Here is a 22,222-nt window from a genome sequence, read left to right as displayed (position 1 = left end):
ATACATACAGTGAGGGAAAAAAGTATTTGATCCCCTGCTGATTTTGTACGTTTGCCCACTGACAAAGAAATGATCAGTCTATACTTTTAATGGTAGGTTTATTTGAACAGTGAGAGACAGAATAACAACAAAAATATCCTGAAAAACGCATGTCAAAAATGTTGTAAATTGATTTGCATTTTAATGAGGGAAATAAGTATTTGACCCCCTCTCAATCAGAAAGATTTCTGGCTCCCAGGTGTCTTTTATACAGGTAACGAGCTGAGATTAGAAGCACACTCTTAAAGGGAGTGCTCCTAATCTCATTTTGTTACCTGTATAAAAGACACCTGTCCACAGAAGCAATCAATCAATCAGATTCCAAACTCTCCACCATGGCCAAGACCAAAGAGCTCTCCAAAGATGTCAGGGACAAGATTGTAGACCTACACAAGACTGGAATGGTGTTTTTCTGCTAAGGGGACAGGACAACTTTACCGCATCAAAGGGACGATGGACGGGGCCATGTACCGTCAAATCTTGGGTGAGAACCTCCTTCCCTCAGCCAGGGTATTGAAAATGGGTCGTGGATGGGTATTCCAGCATGACAATGACCCAAAACACACGGCCAAGGCAACAAAGGAGTGGCTCAAGAAGAAGCACATTAAGGTCCTGGAGTGGCCTATCCAGTCTCCAGACCTTAATCCTATAGAAAATCTGTGGAGGGAGCTAAGGTCCCGAGTTGCCAAACGTCAGCCTTGAAACCTTAATGACTTGGAGAAGATCTGCAAAGAGGAGTGGGACAAAATCCCTCCTGAGATGTGTGCAAACCTGGTGGCCAACTACAAGAAACGTCTGACCTCTGTGATTGCCAACAAGGGTTTTGCCACCAAGTACTAAGTCATGTTTTGCAGAGGGGTCAAATACTTATTTCCCTCATTAAAATGCAAATCAATTTATAACATTTTTGACATGCGTTTTTCTAGATATTTTTGTTGTTATTCTGTCTCTCACTGTGCAAATAAACCTACCATTAAAATTATAGACTGATCATTTCTTTGTCAGTGGGCAAACGTACAAAATCAGCAGGGGATCAAATACTTTTTTCCCCTCACTGTATATATATACATATATATATATATACAAACATACATACATACATACAGTGAGGGAAAAAAGTATTTGATCCCCTGCTGATTTTGTAAGTTTGCCCACTGACAAAGAAATGATCAGTCTATAATTTTAATGGGAGGTTTATTTGAACAGTCAGAGACAGAATAACAATAAAAAAATCCAGAAAAACGCATGTCAAAAATGTTATAAATTGATTTGCATTTTAATGAGGGATTATTTGACCCCTCTGCAAAACATTACTTAGTACTTGGTGGCAAAACCCTTGTTGGCAATCACAGAGGTCAGACGTTTCTTGTAGTTGGCCACCAGGTTTGCACACATCTCAGGAGGGATTTTGTCCCACTCCTCTTTGCAGTTCTTCTCCAAGTCATTAAGGTTTCGAGGCTGACTCAAACCTTCAGCTCCCTCCACAGATTTTCTATGGGATTAAGGTCTGGAGACTGGCTAGGCCACTCCAGGACCTTCATTTGCTTCTTCTTGAGCCACTCCTTTGTTGCCTTGTCCGTGTGTTTTGGGTCATTGTCATGCTGGAATACCCATCCACGACCCATTTTCAATGCCCTGGCTGAGGGAAGGAGGTTCTCACCCAAGATTTGACGGTACATGGCCCCGTCCATCGTCCCTTTGATGCGGTGAAGTTGTCCTGCCCCCTTAGCATAATGTTTCCACCTCCATGTTTGACGGTGGGGATGGTGTTCTTGGGGTCATAGGCAGCAATCCTCTTCCTCCAAACACGGCGAGTTGAGTTGATGCCAAAGAGCTCCATTTTGGTCTCATCTGACCACAACACTTTCACCCAGTTCTCCTCTGAATCATTCAGATGTTCATTGGCAAACTTCAGACGGGCATGTATACAGTGGGGAGAACAAGTATTTGATACACTGCCGATTTTGCAGGTTTTCCTACTTACAAAGCATGTAGAGGTCTGTCATTTTTATCATAGGTACACTTCAACTGTGAGAGACAGAATCTAAAACAAAAATCCAGAAAATCACATTGTATGATTTTTAAGTAATTAATTTGCATTTTATTGCATGACATAAGTATTTGATACATCAGAAAAGCAGAACTTAATATTTGGTAAAGAAACCTTTGTTTGCAATTACAGAGATCATACGTTTCCTGTAGGTCTTGACCAGGTTTACACACACTGCAGCAGGGATTTTGGCCCACTCCTCCATACAGACCTTCTCCAGATCCTTCAGGTTTCGGGGCTGTCGCTGGGCAATACGGACTTTCAGCTCCCTCCAAAGATTTTCTATTGGGTTCAGGTCTGGAGACTGGCTAGGCCACTCCAGGACCTTGAGATGCTTCTTACGGAGCCACTCCTTAGTTGCCCTGGCTTTGTATTTCGGGTCGTTGTCATGCTGGAAGACCCAGCCACGACCCATCTTCAATGCTCTTACTGAGGGAATGAGGTTGTTGGCGAAGATCTCGCGATACATGGCCCCATCCATCCTCCCCTCAATACGGTGCAGTCGTCCTGTCCCCTTTGCAGAAAAGCATCCCCAAAGAATGATGTTTCCACCTCCATGCTTCACGGTTGGGATGGTGTTCTTGGGGTTGTACTCATCCTTCTTCTTCCTCCAAACATGGCGAGTGGAGTTTAGACCAAAAAGGTCTATTTTTGTCTCATCAGACCACATGACCTTCTCCCATTCCTCCTCTGGATCATCCAGATGGTCATTGGCAAACTTCAGACGGGCCTGGACATACGCTGGCTTGAGCAGGGGGACCTTGCGTGCGCTGCAGGATTTTAATCCATGATGGCGTAGTGTGTTACTAATAGTTTTCCTTGAGACTGTGGTCCCAGCTCTCTTCAGGTCATTGACCAGGTCCTGCCGTGTAGTTCTGGGCTGATCCCTCACCTTCCTCATGATCATTGCACCTCCACGAGGTGAGAACTTGCATGGAGCCCCAGGCCGAGGGAGGTTGACAGTTATTTTGTGTTTCTTCCATTTGCGAATAATCGCACCAACTATTGTCACCTTCTCACCAAGCTGCTTGGCGATGGTCTTGTAGCCCATTCCAGCCTAGTGTAGGTCTACAATCTTGTCCCTGACATCCTTGGAGAGCTCTTTGGTCTTGGCCATGGTGGAGAGTTTGGAATCTGATTGATTGATTGCTTCTGTGGACAGGTGTCTTTATACAGGTAACAAGCAGAGATTAGGAGCACTCCCTTTAAGAGTGTGCTCCTTATCTCAGCTCGTTACCTGTATAAAAAGACACCTGGGAGCCAGAAATCTTTCTGATTGAATGTTGACATGCGTTTTTCTGGATTTTTTTGTTGTTATTCTGTCGCTCACTGTTAAAATAAACCTACCATTAAAAAATATATATATATATATATATATATAGACTGATCATTTCTTTGTCAGTGGGCAAATGTACAAAATCAGCAGGGGATCAAATACTTTTTTCCCTCACTGTACAGTTGAAGTCGGAAGTTTACATACACTTAGGTTGGAGTCATTAAAACTCGTTTTTTAACCACTCCACAAATTTATTGTTAACAAACTATAGTTTTGGCAAGTCGGTTAGGACATCTACTTTGTGCATAACACAAGTAATTTTTACAACAATTGTTTACAGACAGATTATTTCACTAATAATTCACTGTATCACAATTCCAGTGGGTCAGAAGTTTACATACACTAAGTTGACTGTGCTGTTAAACAGCTTGAAAAATTCCAGAAAATGATGTCAAGGCTTTAGAAGCTTCTGATAGGCTAATTGACATCATTTGAGTCAATTGGAGGTGTACCTGTGGATGTATTTCAAGGCCTACCTTCAAACTCAGTGCCTCTTTGCTTGACATCATGGGAAAATCAAAATAAATCATCCAAGACCTCAGAAAAGACATTGTAGACCTCCACAAGTCTGGTTCATCCAAGGGAGCAATTTCCAAACGCCTGAAGGTACCACGTTCATCTGTACAAACAATAGTACGCAAGTATAAACACTATGGGACCACGCAGCTGTCATACCACTCAGGAAGGAGACGCGTTCTGTCTCTCCTTGGAGAGTTCATCAATGAGCTTGACACCTTGATAAGTTCCTTTCCTGAGGATGGCTCACCCCTCACAGTTCTGGGTGACTTTAACCTCCCTACGTCTACCTTTTACTCATTTCTCTCTGCCTCCTTCTTTCCACTCCTCTCCTCTTTTGACCTCACCCTCTCACCGTCCCCCCCTACTCACAAGGCAGGCAATACGCTTGACCTCATCTTACCTAGATGCTGTTCTTCTACTAATCTCACTGCAACTCCCCTCCACGTCTCCGACCACTACTTTGTATCCTTTTCTCTCTCGCTCTCCTCCAACACTACTCACTCTGCCTCTACTCAGATGGTAATGCACCGTCGGAACCTTCGCTCTCTCTCTCCCGCTACTCTCTCCTCTTCCATCCTATCATCTCGTCCCTCTGCTCAATCCTTCTCCCGCCAATCTCCTGATTCTGCCTCCTCAACCCTCCTCTCCTCCCTTTCTGCATCCTTTGACTCTCTATGTCCCCTATCCTCCCGGCCGGCTCGGTCCTCCCCTCCTGCACCGTGGCTTGACGACTCATTGCGAGCTCACAGAACAGGGCTCCGGGCAGCCGAGCAGAAATGGAGGAAAACTAGACTCCCTGCGGACCTGGCATCTTTTCACTCCCTCCTCTCTACATTTTCTTCTTCTGTTTCTGCTGCTAAAGCCACTTTCTACCACTCTAAATTCCAAGCATCTGCCTCTAACCCTAGGAAGCTCTTTGCCACCTTCTCCTCCCTGCCGAATCCTCCTCCCCCTCCCCCCCCTCTGTGGATGACTTCGTCAACCATTTTGAAAAGAAGGTTGACGACATCCGATCCTCGTTTGTTAAGTCAAATGACACTGCTGGTCCTGCTCACACTGCCCTACCCTATGCTTTGACTTCTTTCTCCCCTCTCTCTCCAGATGAAATCTTGTGACTTGTGACGGCCGGCCGCCCAACAACATGCCCGCTTGACCCTATCCCCTCCTCTCTTCTCCAGACCATCTCCGGTGACCTTCTCCCTTACCTCACCTCGCTCATCAACTCATCCTTGACCGCTGGCTATGTCCCTTCCGTCTTCAAGAGAGCGAGAGTTGCACCCCTTCTCAAAAAACCTACACTCGATCCCTCCGATGTCAACAACTACAGACCAGTATCCCTTCTTTCTTTTCTCTCCAAAACTATTGAGCATGCCGTCTTTAGCCAACTCTCTTGCTATCTCTCTCAGAATGACCTTCTTGATCCAAACCAGTCAGGTTTCAAGACTGGTCATTCAACTGAGACTGCTCTTCTCTGTGTCACGGAGGCTCTCCGCACTGCTAAAGCTAAGTCTCTCTCCTCCGCTCTTGTCCTTCTAGACCTGTCTGCTGCCTTTGATACTGTGAACCATCAGATCCTCCTCTCCACCCTCTCCAAGTTGGGCATCTCCGGCGCGGCTCACTCCTGGATTGCGTCCTACCTGACAGGTCGCTCCTACCAAGTGGCGTGGCGAGAATCTGTCTCCGCACCACGTGCTCTCACCACTGGTGTCCCCCAGGGCTCAGTTCTAGGCCCTCTCCTATTCTCGCTATACACCAAGTCACTTGGCTCTGTCATATCCTCACATGGCCTCTCATATCATTGCTACGCAGACAACACAACTAATCTTCTCCTTTCCCCCTTCTGATAACCAGGTGGCGAATCGCATCTCTGCATGTCTGGCAGACATATCAGTGTGGATGACGGATCACCACCTCAAGCTGAACCTCGGCAAGACGGAGCTGCTCTTCCTCCCGGGGAAGGACTGCCGTTCCATGATCTTGCCATCACGGTTGACAACTCCGTTGTGTCCTCCTCCCAGAGTGCAAAAAGCCTTGGCGTGACCCTGGACAACACCCTGTCGTTCTCCGCTAACATCAAGGCGGTGACCCGATCCTGTAGGTTCATGCTCTACAACATTCGGAGAGTACGACCCTGCCTTACACAGGAAGCGGCACAGGTCCCAATCCAGGCACTTGTCATCTCCTGTCTGGATTACTGCAACTCACTGTTGGCTGGGCTCCCTGCCTGTGCCATTAAACCCCTACAACTCATCCAGAATGCCGCAGCCCGTCTGGTGTTCAACCTTCCCAAGTTCTCTCACGTCAACCCGCCCCTCCGCACACTCCACTGGCTTCCAGTTGAAGCTCGCATCTGCTACAAGACCATGGTGCTTGCCTACGGAGCTGTGAGGGGAACGGCACCTCCTTACCTTCAGGCTCTGATCAGTCCCTACACCCAAACAAGGGCATTGCGTTCATCCACCTCTGGCCTGCTGGCCACCCTACCTCTGCGGAAGCACAGTTCCCGCTCAGCCCAGTCAAAACTGTTCACTGCTCTGGCACCCCAATGGTGGAAGAAGCTCCCTCACAACGCCAGGACAGCAGAGTCACTCACCACCTTCCGGAGACACTTGAAACCCCACCTCTTTAAGGAATACCTGGGATAGGATAAAGTAATCCTTCCCCCCCAAGCATACTTGACCCCAAGCATACTTCCAAAGTTGTAGCAAAATGGCTTAAGGACAAAAAAGTCAAGGTATTGGAGTGGCCATCACAAAGCCCTGACCTCAATCCTATAGAAAATGTGTGGGCAGAACTGAAAAAGCATGTGCGAGCAAGGAGACTCAGTTATACCAGCTCTGTCAGGAGGAATGGGCAAAAATTCACCCAATTTATTGTGGGAAGCTTGTGGAAGGCTACCTGAAATGTTTGACCCAAGTTAAACAATTTAAAGGCAATGCTACCAAATACTAATTGAGTGTATGTAAACTTCTGACCCACTGGGAATGTGATGAAAGAAATAAAAGCTGAAATAAATCATTCTCTCTACTATTAATCTGACATTTCACATTCTTAAAATAAAGTGGTGATCCTAACTGACCTAAGACAGGGCATTTCTGCTAGGATTAAATGTCAGGAGTTGTGAAAAACCGAGTTTAAATGTATTTGGCTAAGGTGTATGTAAACTTCCGACTTCAACTGTACGTAACTTTAAAAAATATATTTTCCACTAACCCTACCACTCCTCCCCTAATTGGAGTAAACTAATGAACAACACTTAGGCTTCTACTTCCAGCTTATACATACTATATATATATTTTACGGACACAATCTATTTTACAATAGTTATCTTTTGTTTTTACTCCTATCCTTTCGCTACCCTTATGGGGGCCCATAATAAATACAAATACCCTCAACCCCTCCCATCCATTTCTGAAGACCATCCATTTTGATTTCTATTGACCATATATTTTTAACTTGTGCTGTTCCACAAAAGTTCTGAACCTTCCTATTCTCATAGTTTCTACAGATTGTAAATTTAAAGAAACATTTTTTGCTAAAAGTATTATATTATTGACCAATTGTCTATGACTTAACCCAGTAGTGCTATCTGCAGTTAGCTCCAGGTAAATGTTGCAATTATTCAGCCATTCCTGGACCTGCGACCAAAAACAAGCTACATATGGACAGTACCAAAACAAATGATCGAATGATTCGGTCTCTTCGCAGCAAAATCTGTAGCGCTGGGATGGTTGTATCATTCTATTGGTTGCAAGAATTATGTATAATTTTAATTGAAATATTCTAAGTTTTGTATCCGGCGTCATTTTGCTTATCAGTTCATTATCCATGTGCCATGGAATCGGTACATCAAATCTCTTCCCAACTATTTTGCAATCTATATGGCACAGCTGTCAATTTATTGGTCCTTAAAACGAAACTGGTACACTTTATCACAATTTTGGTCTTTATTGCAGGGCCAACAGACAAGTTCCTTAGGCATTCCCCCTTCCTCTTTTTTGTGTTCATGCTGCAATCAGTTGGTTGTAATTTTGGGTAGCGCAGACTTCTCCATATATTTTTGTTAGCTGCATGTGTGACATAACTCCACCAGTCCTATTTATGCTATAATTTACAAAGATTAAACCTTTTTTTTATTTATATTTGAGTTGAACCACAATATGTTTTATTTGTTCTGTCTTTTCTGGTGGATTCAACTGAAATTGCAACCAACTTTCTATGGCATGTTTTAAAAATAGCAATATTCTGGAGATTATTTAATTTTTCAAATAACCGAAAGAGGTTGTAATCTGAATAAAGGGAAAAAGGCCATTCCTGAACATGGGGTGAGACATTCTTACTAATCTGCTAGAGAACCAGTTCGGATTTAAGTATAACTTTTGTATGATTGACTCCTTTAGTGAGAGGTGTAATGCTTGAATATTTAAATACATTTCTACCCCCAACAAATTCATATTCATTATATAAATAGGCCCATTTAATTTTGTCTGGCTTGCCGTTCCAAATAAAATGTAATCTTTTTTGCTCATATAATTTAATAAACCGGTCGCTAGGTGTAGTCAAGACCATAAGCAAATTGGTAAACTGGGATATGACGAGTTTATCAGGGTGATTTTTTCCAGACAGGTATTTTCCTTCCCATGGTAGCAAGATCTTATCTATTTTTCCTAACTTTTATAATTTTTTTGTTGTAAGAATTTAATTTCTTTCGGGATATGTATACAGAGTACGTCCACATCACCGTCAGACCATTTTATTGGTAAACTACACGGTAATGTAAAAGTAGCTTTTTTTTTAGTGATCCAAGACGTAACATAGTACACATCATAATTTGGTTGTAATCCAGAAGTATCTAGATCCCCTGAGGCTGTGGATCCAAAATGTGGATTTAAAACAACACATGAATCATCAGCGTAAAATGACACATTTAAGTCATTTAGCAGACGCTCTTATCCAGAGCGACTTACAGTTATAGTGAGTGCATACATTTTCATACTGGCCCCGCCGTGGGAATCGAACCCACAACCCTGGCGTTGCATACGCCATGCTCTACCAACTGAGCTACACGGGGCCACCTTTGTTTTTAAAGCCCCGGATACATCAATATTCTTAATATAATGTTATAGTACATCAATATTCTTAATATGTTATAGCACATGAATACTCTTAATATATTGTTATAGTAGATGTACAAGTCTTCTAAATAGACATTTCAAACTAAGGCTCACAAGGCATAAAACATTCCTCAGACATGGATTCAGAGTGAGTTTTATTATTATAATAACAGTAAACATGTCCATACTGACGGTCTAGCCTCTGCAGTGCTTCATAACAGCATTACACCCCAACGGACTAAAGGAGCGTTTAGATTTACACTAACCAAAACCAGACTGAAGCTTTTATTTTTGGAGGTACGGTACAGAAAAGATGAGGATTTTTTATTTTGAAGTGACGTACGGTACGTAGCCTTGGACAGGAGTATCATAAATACAGGCTTCTCTGTTCCCCTTCCCCTACCAGCAACTCCTGTTACCCTGCTCTCCTCTTCCTCACCCTCCTCTTCCTCCTGGGGGTATTAACAGGGGTGGTGGTCTGGTACTCGCTTCCTGCAAGGGGAAAGGGGGAGGAATCAGTAAAAGGAGGATGACAAATGTTTTCAAGGGATGAAACAACCTACTCACCATTTCAGAGAGGTAATCGAACGATCAACTTACAAAATGAGAACAACTGCACTTGCAAGTGGTATTTTTGACAGCCTATTGCAAAGCGGATTGGGATAACAATGATTCTCCAGCCTAGTGACTGCTAGCTGTAGACTTGACCTATCACAATGAACCAGCCACTGAGGATAGAACCAGAAGACAGAGAACATTCTGGCAGCGAAGACACTGGACCTGTCACCCCTCCATAACATACAGTACAGGTGAACAGGGAGACTGTGTGCATGCCAAGAATGGAGGTTTAAGTCAGGTATTTGGACTGTACCTACTGCAAGGATTGTGGGATATCTGGAACAATAAAAGATACGTGTAGGGTGTTTGTCCTCACCTGGGAGCGGACTTGATGATGTTGTCGACACGGAGGATCATCTCTGCAGCCTCCGCAGCAGACAGCAGAACCTGTCTCTTCACCTGGAAGCTCTCGGTCACCCCCATCTCTGACATGTCACCAATGGTACCCTGGTTCATATCTGAGGGACAGAGAACAGACAGAGACATAAGCCTAAGTGTGATGGTGCGATGCATCCGACTTGAGCATTCAAATCTTGTTTTAATTCATCTGGCCCCCGTTCAAATAAATGATGGGAAGAGGAAAAAAGTAACAGGTCACAAACAGGAAGGAGAATGAGACACAGGCCAAAGCTAGGTCTGAAACATCTAGGAGTCCAGCTATAGTAGACTGCACTCACTCAGACCCATGGTGGTCTTCCCCTCCTGGTGAGCAGCTCTCAGCTGGGCCACCAGATCCGCACTGTCGTAACCGGCGTTGTCTGCGATGATGGTGGGCAGCATTCTAAGAGCTTTGGCGAAGGACTCCATGGCCACAGCCTCTTTGCCTGGTGTCCTGAGGGCCAGGTCTGTCACCACCTTAGCCATCAGCATCTCAGAGCAGCCTGGAGGGGACAGCAGCGTGGTTATTCTCACAGTGGGTTCAGACAGTACAGGGGGACTATTTCCCCCCCACGGTATCCACGTAAACGGGCAGTGTGTATAGCCCCTCACCTCCTCCGTAGACGGTGCGTGTTTCCTTGACGGTCTGAGCCAGGACACAGAGGGCGTCATGGAGAGATCTCTCAGCCTCGTCCAGGATCTGCTGTGTGGCTCCTCGCAGCACCACGGTACACGCCTCTCCTGGGAGAGGAAAAACAAAAAAAGAGGAAGGAAGGAAGAGAGGAAGGAAGAGAGGAAGGAAGAGAGGGAAACCAAGAGAAAAAAAGAAACATGGTCAGTACTTGCAATCAGAGAAAACACTATGAAGACCAAGTCTGACCATCGAGCCATTGTCCTACTATAAATCATTTCTAAATCAGCCCGTTATGTTGTATCATCACTGACCCATGGCCACTCCTGAGAAGTGGATGAGGGTGTCCTCTCCGATCATCACCTCCTCGATCAGCTTACAGTGGCCCAACTTCACCAGCTCAGGGTGGTCGAAGGTAGATGTGATCTCTCCCCCGGTGACGAGCGCCAGGCGCTCCACTCCTGAGAAGTCCGCGTGTTCTATGGCCATGACACCCGCCGCAGCAAACAGCTGCTCTGGGTAGTTGTAGATCAGCTGTCTGTTGATCCATCACTATTGGTTACTAAATGACTCTACTCACCCACGCATGCTGGAAACACCTTGTTGAATGGGTGTACTTCTACTTACTAAGTATGTATTCTACTGTATTCTATTCTACTGTATCTTAGTCCATGCCGCTCTGTCATTGCTTGTCCATATATGTATATATTCTTAAATCCCATTCCATACCTAGATTTGTGTGTATTGGGTACATGTTGTGAAATTGTTAGATATTACAGCACTGTCGGAGCTAGAAGCGCAAGCATTTCGCTACACCCGCTATAACATCTGCTAAACGCGTGCAGGTGACAAATAAAATGTGATTTGTACCTGTTGATGAAGCAGTTGATTCCGTGCTTGAGGATCCGCTCCACCTTCTCCTTCATCTTCTCCTTCTCAGCCGCCTCGATCTCCGCCACCTTGGCCGTGGAGTCCACACGCACTCTGGAGCCAAAGATCTGACAGCGGATCACACAGCCGGTTGGTTAGAAACGGGACGGGAATTTTCATACGTTTCCACGACACTTCTTAGAGGCTAATAAGGAGGTGAGAGTATCGGGGGACGGATTTAATTCTGATTCTGTAAAAGGCGAAATTCAAAATGTTCCTTGTTGCTTTTCAAAAGAGAAAAAAATTGGAAATGGGAGTTTCAGTTTACTTCCTGAATGGATCCTGAATTGACCGTCTGTAACCCCAAGAGAAAAGCATATAACAAGACCAACCTTGATCTTATCCGTGTCCATGCCAGTGTTGGAGATGAGAATGTTAACGTTCTCTAGCCTCTTGGGCTGATTCACACCAATCTTCTTGTCCAGCAGAAATCCTACAAAGAAAACAAAGAAACACATGAAGCTACATTAGACACAACACAGAGTAGATGTTTGAAGAACTCTCTAACCAAGAGTGGTTTGTTTATTTAGCACTAGTTTTGTGCACAAACGCAACATTAGCTGTAATGACCGTCTCATATAGCCAGTTGTTGCATCGGCCCGATTTGATTTAGGAGGTTATTAACCAGTTATAACAGCACAGTATGAAGCTGCTAAACCTTCTCAATCATCCAAGAGCACTGGGTCAGACCAGAGCTCTCTGGACGTATTCATTAGGTCACACCGTAGCAAAGGTTTTGCAACGTGGTGGGGGGAAAAACGGTTTCTTATTGGTCAACTTCAGGTAATACCCTCCCCGTTTTCAGTCAGTTTTCTTCCGTTTGGTACCTAATGAATACCACCCAGATGAGACCAACTGCCGTTGTCTGTCAGAGGCAGAACACGCATCAGCACACCCCCAGTCGTCTCACCTTCGTCCAGGTAGGAGTCGATGAGGCTGCCCCCCAGCTTCTTGATGACGTGGATGGCTTCCAGGTTGCCTGAGCTCTTCAGCCTGAGCACAGCCTCCACGGCCAGCTTGGCGAAGTGGTCCTTGTGGTGGGTCAACAGCTTGGAAGACAGGGTGGTGCGGGAGATGTTCAGAAGGTCCTCCTGGAACTTCACCTGGTCGTTACTGAGAAGGGGGAGGGATGGTAATGTTCACGGCTTAGCAACGTGATGTGTGAAGTCTTTCTTTATGGCTTTGGATGGGTAATCACGCTTCTATGTAAGAGTTTTATTAAAAACTCATAACATCTCATGACATTAGCCGAGTTCAGTTCTGTGCTAGTTACCTCGTAGTTAAACCTGCCATTATATTCTAGAAATGCTTCATCAGTGTAGGCCTACCCATGGTCCACAGCAGCCTCCTTCAGGGCCTCCCGGGCTGCCTGGGTTGCCTTCCTCCAGCCAGAGATGATGATCTGGGGGTGGATCTTCTTGGCGATGAGGAGCTCAGCTTCCTAAAAGACAGACAGCAGGGTTGTATTCATTTGGGTACACCGTAGAAAAACTTTTTGCAAACGGGAAACGGAAACAAGCATTTCTTATTAGAGCATTGATAGCTAAAGGAATAGTTACCAAAACAATGCACTTTAGCTGGTGGTGATAATGGTTTTACTTTGAAGAGTTAAATCACTTCACAAGTAGATAGCTATGTGAAATACAGTATTAGCTAGATGTGCTAAAGTGGTTAAGTAATCATCCACTCTTACCCTGAGCAGCTCAGCAGCCAGTACTGTGACAGAGGTTGTGCCGTCTCCAACCTCATCATCCTGGGTCTTGGACATGTCTGGAAGACAGGAGGACTAAAGGATCAGAGAGGGTCTTGGACATGTCTGGAAGACAGGAGGACTAAAGGATCAGAGAGGGTCTTGGACATGTCTGGAAGACAGGAGGACTAAAGGATCAGAGAGGGTCTTGGACATGGCTGGAAGACAGGAGGACTAAAGGATCAGAGAGGGTCTTGGACATGGCTGGAAGACAGGAGGACTAAAGGATCAGAGAGGGTCTTGGACATGGCTGGAAGACAGGAGGACTAAAGGATCAGAGAGGGTCTTGGACATGGCTGGAAGACAGGAGGACTAAAGGATCAGAGAGGGTCTTGCACATGTCTGGAAGACAGGAGGACTAAAGGATCAGAGAGGGTCTTGGACATGGCTGGAAGACAGGAGGACTAAAGGATCAGAGACGGCCTTGGACATGTCTGGAAGACAGGAGGACTAAAGGATCAGAGAGGGCCTTGGACATGTCTGGAAGACAGGAGGACTAAAGGATCAGAGAGGGCCTTGGACATGTCTGGAAGACAGGAGGACTAAAGGATCAGAGAGGGTCTTGGACATGTCTGGAAGACAGGAGGACTAAAGGATCAGAGAGGGTCTTGGACATGTCTGGAAGACAGGAGGACTAAAGGATCAGAGAGGGTATTGGACATGGCTGGAAGACAGGAGGACTAAAGGATCAGAGAGGGTCTTGGACATGGCTGGAAGACAGGAGGACTAAAGGATCAGAGAGGGTCTTGGACATGGCTGGAAGACAGGAGGACTAAAGGATCAGAGAGGGTCTTGGACATGGCTGGAAGACAGGAGGACTAAAGGATCAGAGAGGGTCTTGGACATGGCTGGAAGACAGGAGGACTAAAGGATCAGAGAGGGTCTTGGACATGTCTGGAAGACAGGAGGACTAAAGGATCAGAGAGGGTCTTGGACATGTCTGGAAGACAGGAGGACTAAAGGATCAGAGAGGGTCTTGGACATGTCTGGAAGACAGGAGGACTAAAGGATCAGAGAGGGTCTTGGACATGTCTGGAAGACAGGAGGACTAAAGGATCAGAGAGGGTCTTGGACATGGCTGGAAGACAGGAGGACTAAAGGATCAGAGAGGGTCTTGCACATGTCTGGAAGACAGGAGGACTAAAGGATCAGAGAGGGTCTTGGACATGGCTGGAAGACAGGAGGACTAAAGGATCAGAGAGGGTCTTGGACATGTCTGGAAGACAGGAGGACTAAAGGATCAGAGAGGGTCTTGGACATGTCTGGAAGACAGGAGGACTAAAGGATCAGAGGGGGCCTTGGACATGTCTGGAAGACAGGAGGACTAAAGGATCAGAGAGGGTCTTGGACATGGCTGGAAGACAGGAGGACTAAAGGATCAGAGAGGGTCTTGGACATGGCTGGAAGACAGGAGGACTAAAGGATCAGAGAGGGCCTTGGACATGTCTGGAAGACAGGAGGACTAAAGGATCAGAGGGGGCCTTGGACATGTCTGGAAGACAGGAGGACTAAAGGATCAGAGAGGGCCTTGGACATGTCTGGAAGACAGGAGGACTAAAGGATCAGAGAGGGTCTTGGACATGGCTGGAAGACAGGAGGACTAAAGGATCAGAGAGGGTCTTGGACATGTCTGGAAGACAGGAGGACTAAAGGATCAGAGAGGGCCTTGGACATGTCTGGAAGACAGGAGGACTAAAGGATCAGAGAGGGCCTTGGACATGTCTGGAAGACAGGAGGACTAAAGGACAACAACAGTGTCCAGAAAGACAGCATAGCACTGCCTTGGGGAGCAGCATTATACCATGTGCAGGCCTTTCATGTATTTCTCTACAACTACATAGTTAAACTGGTGAACATCAACACTCACCAACAAACTACATAGTTAAACTGGTGAACATCAACACTCACCAACCAACTACATAGTTAAACTGGTGAACATCAACACTCACCAACCAACTACATAGTTAAACTGGTGAACATCAACACTCACCAACACACTACATAGTTAAACTGGTGAACATCAACACTCACCAACCAACTACATAGTTAAACTGGTGAACATCAACACTCACCAACCAACTACATAGTTAAACTGGTGAACATCAACACTCACCAACCAACTACATAGTTAACTGGTGAACATCAACACTCACCAACCAACTACATAGTTAAACTGGTGAACATCAACACTCACCAACCAACTACATAGTTAAACTGGTGAATATCAACACTCACCAACCAACTACATAGTTAAACTGGTGAACATCAACACTCACCAACCAACTACATAGTTAAACTGGTGAACATCAACACTCACCAACCAACTACATAGTTAAACTGGTGAACATCAACACTCACCAACCAACTACATAGTTAAACTGGTGAACATCAACACTCACCAACCAACTACATAGTTAAACTGGTGAACATCAACACTCACCAACCACTACATAGTTAAACTGGTGAACATCAACACTCACCAACCAACTACATAGTTAAACTGGTGAACATCAACACTCACCAACCAACTACATAGTTAAACTGGTGAACATCAACACTCACCAACCAACTACATAGTTAAACTGGTGCATCAACACTCACCAACCAACTACATAGTTAAACTGGTGAACATCAACACTCACCAACCAACTACATAGTTAAACTGGTGAACATCAACACTCACCAACCAACTACATAGTTAAACTGGTGAACATCAACACTCACCAACCAACTACATAGTTAAACTGGTGAACATCAACACTCACCAACCAACTACATAGTTAAACTGGTGAACATCAACACTCACCAACCAACTACATAGTTAAACTGGTGAACATCAACACTCACCAACCAACTACAAAGTTAAACATCAACACTCACCAACCCACTACATAGTTAAACTGGTGAACATCAACACTCACCAACCAACTACATAGTTAAACTGGTGAACATCAACACTCACCAACCCACTACATAGTTAAACTGGTGAACATCAACACTCACCAACCCACTACATAGTTAAACTGGTGAACATCAACACTCACCAACCAACTACATAGTTAAACTGGTGAACATCAACACTCACCAACCAACTACATAGTTAAACTGGTGAACATCAACACTCACCAACCAACTACATAGTTAAACTGGTGAACATCAACACTCACCAACCAACTACATAGTTAAACTGGTGAACATCAACACTCACCAACCAACTACATAGTTAAACTGGTGAACATCAACACTCACCAACCAACTACATAGTTAAACTTGTGAACATCAACACTCACCAACCAACTACATAGTTAAACTGGTGAACATCAACACTCACCAACCAACTACATAGTTAAACTGGTGAACATCAACACTCACCAACCAACTACATAGTTAAACTGGTGAACATCAACACTCACCAACCAACTACATAGTTAAACTGGTGAACATCAACACTCACCAACCAACACTTTGGCAGCAGGGTTGTCCACTCCGATGGCTTTGAGGATGGTGGCCCCATCATTGGTGACTGTGACAGTTCCCTCCCTGCCACCTCCGATAAGGATCTTGTCCTGAAAGGTGGACAGTCAATGTGAGTTTTAGCCATGCAGATTATACATTTGCTCTAGTTGAGTTTATCAAGTCGTGCTACGCATTTAGGGCCTGATTTTTCGAGCGTTTTTATAATTGCTCGTAAATGGGACTTTGGCATTAATCATTCATTGATATCACTCAGCAAGTCTGCCGTTGACGCATACCATTCCTTTTGGTCCCAAGGTACTCTTCACCAGATCTCCAATGGCGATGGCACCGATGAAGGAGGACTGGAGGAAACACAAAACATTAGTGTTGCATGGTATTTTAGGTACCACGGTACCAAAACATCATACTTACGATACCAACATTTTTAGAATATGTTTCATATGATACAACATTTTTCCGCCCTACAGCTGCCGCCTGTTATGAAATTTAGTTGAGCAGCAGCCGCTAGTCTCTTGTATGTGCCGGTCCAACAATGTCCAGTTCACTTTCACGCACACATCAGGCGTGGGAGCTGTAGTCAGCCAACCGCATCCCCTTCCAAGCGTCACTCACCTGCTTCTCTCCGTCAGCTCTTCCTGCGCATCTATTCCTCCATCAGTACTTAAAATATAATTTAGCCTCGATGGCGAGCAGGGATGCAGTCCCTAATGAGTCTTTCGTTGTTATATTGATACCTTCCAAGACATTGGCTATCTCCTTATATGCATGCAGATCATGATGCAGTGTTGTCCCCTTACTGCCACAATGACCTGCAGATCATGATGCAGTGTTGTCCCCTTACTGCCACAATGACCTGCAGATCATGATGCAGTGTTGTCCCCTTACTGCCACAATGACCTACAGATCATGATGCAGTGTTGTCCCCTTACTGCCACAATGACCTACAGATCATGATGCAGTGTTGTCCCCTTACTGCCACAATGACCTGCAGATCATGATGCAGTGTTGTCCCCTTACTGCCACAATGACCTGCAGATCAATCAATCAATCAATCAATTTTATTTTATATAGCCCTTCTTACATCAGCTAATATCTCGAAGTGCTGTACAGAAACCCAGCCTAAAACCCCAAACAGCTAGTAATGCAGGTGTAGAAGCACGGTGGCTAGGAAAACTCCCTAGAAAGGCAAAACCTAGGAAGAAACCTAGAGAGGAACCAGGCTATGAGGGGTGGCCAGTCCTCTTCTGGCTGTGCCGGTGGAGGTTATAACAGAACCATGCCAAGATGTTCAAAAATGTTCATAAGTGACAAGCATGGTCAAATAATAATCAGGAATAAATCTCAGTTGGCTTTTCATAGCCGATCATTAGAGTTTAAAACAGCAGGTCTGGGACAGGTAGGGGTTCCATAACCGCAGGCAGAACAGTTTAAACTGGAATAGCAGCAAGGCCAGGCGGACTGGGGACAGCAAGGTGTCATCATGCCCGGTAGTCCTGACGTATGGTCCTAGGGCTCAGGTTCTCAGAGAGAAAGAGAGAACGAGAGAATTAGAGAGAGCATACTTAAATTCACACAGGACACTGGATAAGACAGGAGAAGTACTCCAGGTATAACCAACTAACCCCAGCCCCCGACACATAAACTACTGCAGCATAAATACTGGAGGCTGAGACAGGAGCGGTCCGGAGACACTGTGGCCCCATCCGAAGAAACCCCGGACAGGGCCAAACAGGAAGGATATAACCCCACCCACTCCGCCAAAGCACAGCCCCCGCACCACTAGAGGGATATCCCCAACCACCAACTTACAATCCTGAGACAAGGCCGAGTATAGCCCACAGAGGTCTCCACCACAGCACAAACCAAGGGGGCGCCAACCCAGACAGGAAGATCACGTCAGTAACTCCAACCCACTCAAGTGACGCACCCCTCCCAGGGACGGCATGAAAGAGCACCAGCAAGCCAGTGACTCAGCCCCTGCAACAGGGTTAGAGGCAGAGAACCCCAGTGGAGAGGGGAACCGGCCCGGCAGAGACAGCAAGGGCTGTTCGTTGCTCCAGCCTTTCCGTTCACCTTCACACTCCTGGGCCAGACTACACTCAATCATATGACCTACTGAAGAGATAAGTCTTCAGTAAAGACTTAAAGGTTGAGACCGAGTCTGCGTCTCTCACATGGGTAGGCAGACTGTTCCATAAAAATGGAGATCTATAGGAGAAAGCCCTGCCTCCCGCTGTTTGCTTAGAAATTCTAGGGACAATTAGGAGGCTCATGCGTCTTGTGACCGTAAGCGACGTATTAGTATGTACGGCAGGACCAACTCGGAAAGATAGTTAGGAGCAAGCCCATGTAACGCTTTATAGGTTAACAGTAAAACCTTGAAATCAGCCCTTGCCTTAACAGGAAGCCAGTGTAGGGAAGCTAGCACTGGAGTAATATGATCAAATTTCTTGGTTCTAGCTCAGGATTCTAGCAGCCGTATTTAGCACTAACTGAAGTTTATTTAGTGCTTTATCCGGGTAGCTGGAAAATAGAGCATTGCAGTAGTCTAATCTAGAAGTAACAAATGCATGGATTAATTTTTCTCATCATTTTTGGACAGAAAATTTCTGATTTTTGCAATGTTACGTAGATGGAAAAAAGCTGTCCTTGAAACAGTCTTGATATGTTCGTCAAAAGAGAGATCAGGGTCAAGAGTAACGCCTAGGTCCTTCACAGTTTTATTTGAGACGACTTTACAACCATCAAGATGAATTGTCAGATTTAACAGAAGATCTCTTTGTTTCTTGGGACCTAGTACAAGCATCTCTGTTTTGTCCGAGTTTAAAAGTAAAAGTTTTCAGCCATCCACTTCCCTTATGTCTGAAACACAGGCTTCTAGCGAGGGCAATTTTGGGGCTTCACCATGCTTCATTGAAATGTACAGCTGTGTGTCATCCGCATAGCAGATCATGATGCAGTGTTGTCCCCTTACTGCCACAATGACCTGCAGATCATGATGCAGTGTTGTCCCCTTACTGCCACAATGACCTGCAGATCATGATGCAGTGTTGTCCCCTTACTGCCACAATGACCTGCAGATCATGATGCAGTGTTGTCCCCTTACTGCCACAATGACCTGCAGATCATGATGCAGTGTTGTCCCCTTACTGCCACAATGACCTGCAGATCATGATGCAGTGTTGTCCCCTTACTGCCACAATGACATGCAGATCACGATGCAGTGTTGTCCCCTTACTGCCACAATGACCTGCAGATCATGATGCAGTGTTGTCCCCTTACTGCCACAATGACATGCAGATCATGATGCAGTGTTGTCCCCTTACTGCCACAATGACCTGCAGATCATGATGCAGTGTTGTCCCCTTACTGCCACAATGACCTACAGATCATGATGCAGTGTTGTCCCCTTACTGCCACAATGACCTACAGATCATGATGCAGTATTGTCCCCTTACTGCCACAATGACCTACAGATCATGATGCAGTGTTGTCCCCTTACTGCCACAATGACCTACAGATCATGATGCAGTGTTGTCCCCTTACTGCCACAATGACCTGCAGATCATGATGCAGTGTTGTCCCCTTACTGCCACAATGACCTGCAGATCATGATGCAGTATTGTCCCCTTACTGCCACAATGACATGCAGATCATGATGCATGTATATTCCTTCCTCCCATTCCTCCACCTAAATCACAGGTAGGACTTTGCAAATATGAGCAAATTAGCCATTCTATGCAGTATTCTATTATACAGTGCAAAGTTAAATTCTACGTGACGTACTGAGTAGAGGTGTGAATATCAGTGACATGTTTTTTTGTGTAGCACATAATGAATGTTTAGAATATGGGAACAAGCGTAGGAGGGAAGGGAGGACACTAGGCCACTGACATTTTGTCCCCGTTGTTTCGCGATACTTGGCCTGGTATCGTATCATAAGTAAAATGTTGGTATCGTGACAACATTACAAAACATTGTTATAAATGAATGGTACAGTAGAATAGCAACTATTAATGTAGTATAATATACTAACATAACATAAAGTAAACATCACAGAGCACTCAGCTCACCAGACGGGCTGTCTCAGCTTTCTCCTCGTCAGCTCCTTGCCTGAAGATGTTCACTGGGGCCATGGATAGGGACGCCTGCGAGACAGGTTAAAGATTTCAGACAACGCAATCTCTTGGCGTAGTCACACCCCACGAAAGGCAAACTGGTGAATGCTTGTGTAAAAAATAAAATGTTTTGATTTGACAATATCTAGGACAATTCATTATATGTCACATAAATATCCATAATCATGGTAGTGTCAAGATGTAGAACATGTTGAAGAAGCCAAGGGCTGCTGACATAATGTGACAGGTTTTGTGAATTATACATTGAAATGTCTAGACTCATGCTTACATATGTATCAAATCTGGGGAGGGAAAGCAACAACGTGCCTTATTATCAAAGTCAAAAATGTACATCGCCGACCATACACGGTCATAGATGCACTTGGATGGATGAACAACAGACGGTTGGTAGCATTGGGCTAAGGCTGTAGCATTGGGCTAAGGCTGTAGCATTGGGCTAAGGCTGTAACAAGGACCAGTTGCTGACTCCACCCACTTCTCCTAAGAAAGCGCTAGAAGCTTTATGGCCCAAGCTAACTGCATTTTGACAAACGGTATAGCTAGCCATGTAGCCTTCATTGTTGTGTCATTGTGCAAGAACATGAAAACTTTGAAATCTGGTGCGTCATACTAATGTTAGATGGCCAAGCCCAACAACTAGCTAGCTAACTACAACTCCAGGGATACAGACGTGAGACAATGTAGCTTAGTTAGTTAGCTCCACCCCATAGCAAGTTGCCAGTTTGTTTAAAAAAATATAAAACGTCGTTTCTACTGCTACGTTCATTCAAAGCTTATCCAGTTTAAGGTGAAAATTAATTGTTTCTACATCGACTAATACCAGGATTGGTTTTCTGTTGATCACTTAATGCCATCCACATAAAATTACCACATGACGCTACTAGCTAACCGGCTAACTTAGCATGCTAGCTAGTTTGCTGCGTCCAGGGCCCATGTGCTTCCCCACTGTCAATGTTTCATCCGTCAGAATTAAAGAAATTAACAAAACCCATATTCATGCAAGATACTGCAAGTTTACGATCACGTTGCTTTTACTCAGTGTAGTTAACGGTTACAATCATGTCGTCAAATAAAATGTTTATAAACGGAACAAAGAGGTTCGCTTACCATGATTTCTGTGAGTTGATCGCAGAAGCCGTGCACGCACCGGGAAAGAAGAAAGCGGAGTGACGCAGCTACGTAAGGACTCGCCCAGCAAAGAAAAGGTACACTCGATTTTGATCCCCGGGGGGCAGCGATTA

The 22,222-nt window shown here is 45.1% G+C and overlaps 1 protein-coding gene and 2 non-coding genes across 3 annotated transcripts; all 3 read right to left on the bottom strand.

Annotated features, from left to right (window-relative positions):
- Nucleotides 1-9,196: 9,196 nt before the first annotated feature.
- Nucleotides 9,197-22,182, bottom strand: cct2 (chaperonin containing TCP1, subunit 2 (beta)). Its single transcript, XM_041866822.2, has 14 exons — nt 22,089-22,182; nt 20,916-20,990; nt 17,118-17,183; nt 16,820-16,931; nt 13,309-13,385; nt 12,944-13,056; nt 12,526-12,728; nt 11,948-12,048; nt 11,556-11,683; nt 11,000-11,223; nt 10,667-10,795; nt 10,354-10,557; nt 9,993-10,134; nt 9,197-9,550 (listed from the first exon to the last, which is right to left on the bottom strand). The coding sequence occupies exons 1-14, from the start codon at nt 22,089-22,091 to the stop codon at nt 9,520-9,522; spliced, it is 1,608 nt and encodes a 535-aa protein (XP_041722756.2). The 5' UTR covers nt 22,092-22,182; the 3' UTR covers nt 9,197-9,519.
- Nucleotides 9,773-9,904, bottom strand: LOC121556496. Its single transcript, XR_005998181.1, has one exon. It is a non-coding gene; the product is annotated as a small nucleolar RNA SNORA57 (small nucleolar RNA).
- Nucleotides 12,149-12,288, bottom strand: LOC121556522. Its single transcript, XR_005998192.2, has one exon. It is a non-coding gene; the product is annotated as a small nucleolar RNA SNORA47 (small nucleolar RNA).
- Nucleotides 22,183-22,222: the final 40 nt, after the last annotated feature.

Source organism: Coregonus clupeaformis, chromosome 4 (genome assembly GCF_020615455.1).
Source record: "Coregonus clupeaformis isolate EN_2021a chromosome 4, ASM2061545v1, whole genome shotgun sequence".
Classification (NCBI taxonomy): Eukaryota; Metazoa; Chordata; class Actinopteri; order Salmoniformes; family Salmonidae; genus Coregonus; species Coregonus clupeaformis.
This window is presented reverse-complemented; position numbering and strand designations above follow the sequence as displayed.

Bases quoted from the DNA above. Each gene is read 5' to 3' on its own strand.
- cct2 (XM_041866822.2), bottom strand. The intron at 12,729-12,943 runs GTAGGCCTACAC...CCCCCTTCTCAG, and splicing joins GAGGCTGCTGTGGACCATGG to TAACGACCAGGTGAAGTTCC. The intron at 12,049-12,525 runs GTGAGACGACTG...TTTTCTTTGTAG, and splicing joins CGACTCCTACCTGGACGAAG to GATTTCTGCTGGACAAGAAG.